Below are 2500 nucleotides of genomic sequence, written 5' to 3'. Positions count from 1 at the left end.
CCCCGACATGGATGCGAGTGGAGGCACCACATCATCCAATGGCAGAACCACAGCCACTGAAGTGTCTTTCGGAGCACAGAGATGACTGGGCACGAGCCACCTAGCAACCCACTTCAGGAGACTTACAAAGGGCATGGTTCCCTCCCGCTGCCCCCCGACAACCCACTCAGGGGCCCACCTGACGGGAGAAAGAGCAGCATGGGCAAGGTCGTGTGTCACAGAAGCGTAGCATGAGGCCAGCACACCGTCTACGAAGATGGTGCCAGATTTTGTCAGAGGCACAAAAGCACCTGCGGAACAAGAAAGGAATAAAGACTAATTTGCGTGAAAACATCAAATATAACAAAGCCACAGTAGTGTTTCCCTCACTGCTATAGCTATTTCTTCGGTTCTAAAATTCAATCCCAGACAACAAACATACGTGACCTAAGGTGTTTATATATCGGTGAACACTAATAGCCGGTGTGAGTGGATAACTTGCATTAAATACCAGGCAATTATTGTTTTTGAATGTGCTTTAGACGCCTGCTGTCAAGAAATGGAATATGGCTCACATGATCAATACAGATCATGTGAGTCGTATTTCATTTCTTGACAGCAGGGTTCTAAACCACGTTCAAAAACAATAATTGCCTGTGTGTGTGTGCGTGTGCGTGTGCGTGTGCGTGTGCGTATGCGTATGTGAGAGAGAGAGATTACGTCAGTACGTCTTATGTGTAGCATGTAGTAAAAATAACAGCTCATATTTTTAATTACTCATGATCTTCAAACTCGTACAGCAGCGCATGCAAGAAAAAAACAGAACCAACCTTTCTTAATAACAGGGATAACCTCAGTCACATTCGTTGGGAGAATTCGCCTTGACTTGTCGTTTTCCAAGAGGTCGTCACAGCTGAGACTCTCACTCACAGGGATAGGCGAAGTTGGGTCCATGATGTCATCCCCGTCTAACGCTGCGACGGCGTCTCCCACTTTGACGTCACCAGCAAATCTGTTGCGACAAAATAAAAAGGAATAAAATTAAAACACTCTTAGGGAGAGGAGTGGGATGAAATGAAAAGATAGTTGAGAAAGTAAAGGAAATTAAACTCCTCCCCGCCCCCCCCGGTAAAAAAAACATGAAGATTGGATAGACTGGAAATATATTAGTGGAATGAATGATGTAGACTTGAAGAGTGCATAGAAAAACAGTCGAGATAAAACATAAATTCCATAGACAAAAAATACGCAGAAAAAAATACACATATTATCATTCCACTTTACTCACTTTGATGTAAGCTGAGGTCCTTTTGCGTCGAGGAGTACGTGCGAGGACGAGAGAGTGAGCTGAGGACCAGCTGAAGTGGCGAGGGTAAGGTACTGGGCCTCGACATTAGGCCGACGATCTAGCCAGGCAACGACCGGACTCCAGACTACGCCGTTATCATCACCTATTTATTGAAAAGGACGAGATAGAAAGAGAGAATAAAACAAAAAAAAACAGACGTGTAATGAAAGATACAAGAAAAGTAGAAGCGAAAAGCCGATCGAATTAGATACTGACTATGTAAAAAAGCCGAAAGATATCAATAAATAAGAAAATATATCTTCATCAACACCACCTCAACGAACCTGCAAGAACGAGGTCACCGACGGAAAGGCGATCCAAGGGCATGGCTCCCGAGGGCGTCAGTACGGTCGAGTCCCCAGGGAAACAGGGTCCTCCCAAGCAGTCGCAGCAGAAGGCCCTTCGAGTCAATTTGCTAAAGCACTTGCACAGACCGCGGCTTCTGCAGGTGGTTCGGGGACTACCTTCGTGCTGTGAAGAAGGGGGGGGGTGAGGTAGGTGATAGGTGAGTGGAAGAGCGATTGAATAATTAAGTGAAATAGTGGATTGAAGTGCCTGTGTGAGTGAGTGGACGCGATAGGGGATGAATAATTGAAGGAGTAAGTTAGTAAATAAATTAATGAATAGACTAGTAATTGAATGAGTAAATGAATTAATGAATGGACCAGTAACTGAAAGTGTTAATAGATAAACGAATGGATGAATGGGCGAGTAATTGAATGAGGAGTGAGCAAGTGGATAGACGAATTGAATGTTGATTGAATAAGTGAATAAGCCAGTAAATGAACAAAGGAACTAGTAATGAAATAAATCATTTTAAAATTGAAAGATAAATTGATAATCGACGAAATAAAAAAAATAACTAGAATAATTGACGAATAATGCGAACCTATAAATAAAGAAATTAGTGACTGACGAAAAGGATATAGATTTTGGAATAATATCAGTAACTAGATGAATGAATTACCGAATAAACTAACGATTAGGAAAATGAATGGCAGTTTAAATAACCAGATGTGTATGTGTGAGAGAGAGACAGACCTATATATAGGGAGATAAAAAAAAAAGAATAGAGAATAAGTAGTGACAGGCAGAGAAACGTTAAGGATATTGAAGAAAAATCGAATAATAAGACATACAAATAGAGACAAAGAGAATAAGGACGTGTGGTAG

At 41.9% G+C, this 2500-nt stretch overlaps 1 protein-coding gene across 1 annotated transcript in view; it reads right to left on the bottom strand.

Moving 5' to 3' along the window:
• Positions 1-2500, bottom strand: part of LOC122266751 (tiggy-winkle hedgehog protein) — an 11768-nt gene that overhangs the window by 162 nt on the left and 9106 nt on the right. The window contains exons 3-6 of the mRNA XM_086533688.1: positions 1612-1798; positions 1268-1430; positions 810-991; positions 1-290 (exon numbers count right to left, since the gene is read on the bottom strand). The exon at positions 1-290 is cut by the window's left edge and continues 162 nt beyond it. Of these exons, the coding sequence (XP_086389814.1) occupies positions 1-290; positions 810-991; positions 1268-1430; positions 1612-1798 (822 nt within the window). The remainder of the gene's footprint in view (positions 291-809; positions 992-1267; positions 1431-1611; positions 1799-2500) is intronic.

The sequence above is a fragment of the Penaeus japonicus genome, unplaced genomic scaffold, assembly GCF_977035675.1.
Source record: "Penaeus japonicus unplaced genomic scaffold, GWHDUDI00000001_assembly GWHDUDI00000039, whole genome shotgun sequence".
In the NCBI taxonomy this organism is placed as follows: Eukaryota; Metazoa; Arthropoda; class Malacostraca; order Decapoda; family Penaeidae; genus Penaeus; species Penaeus japonicus.
The sequence above is the reverse complement of the archived record's forward strand: the minus strand, read 5'-3'. Positions and strand labels throughout refer to the sequence as shown.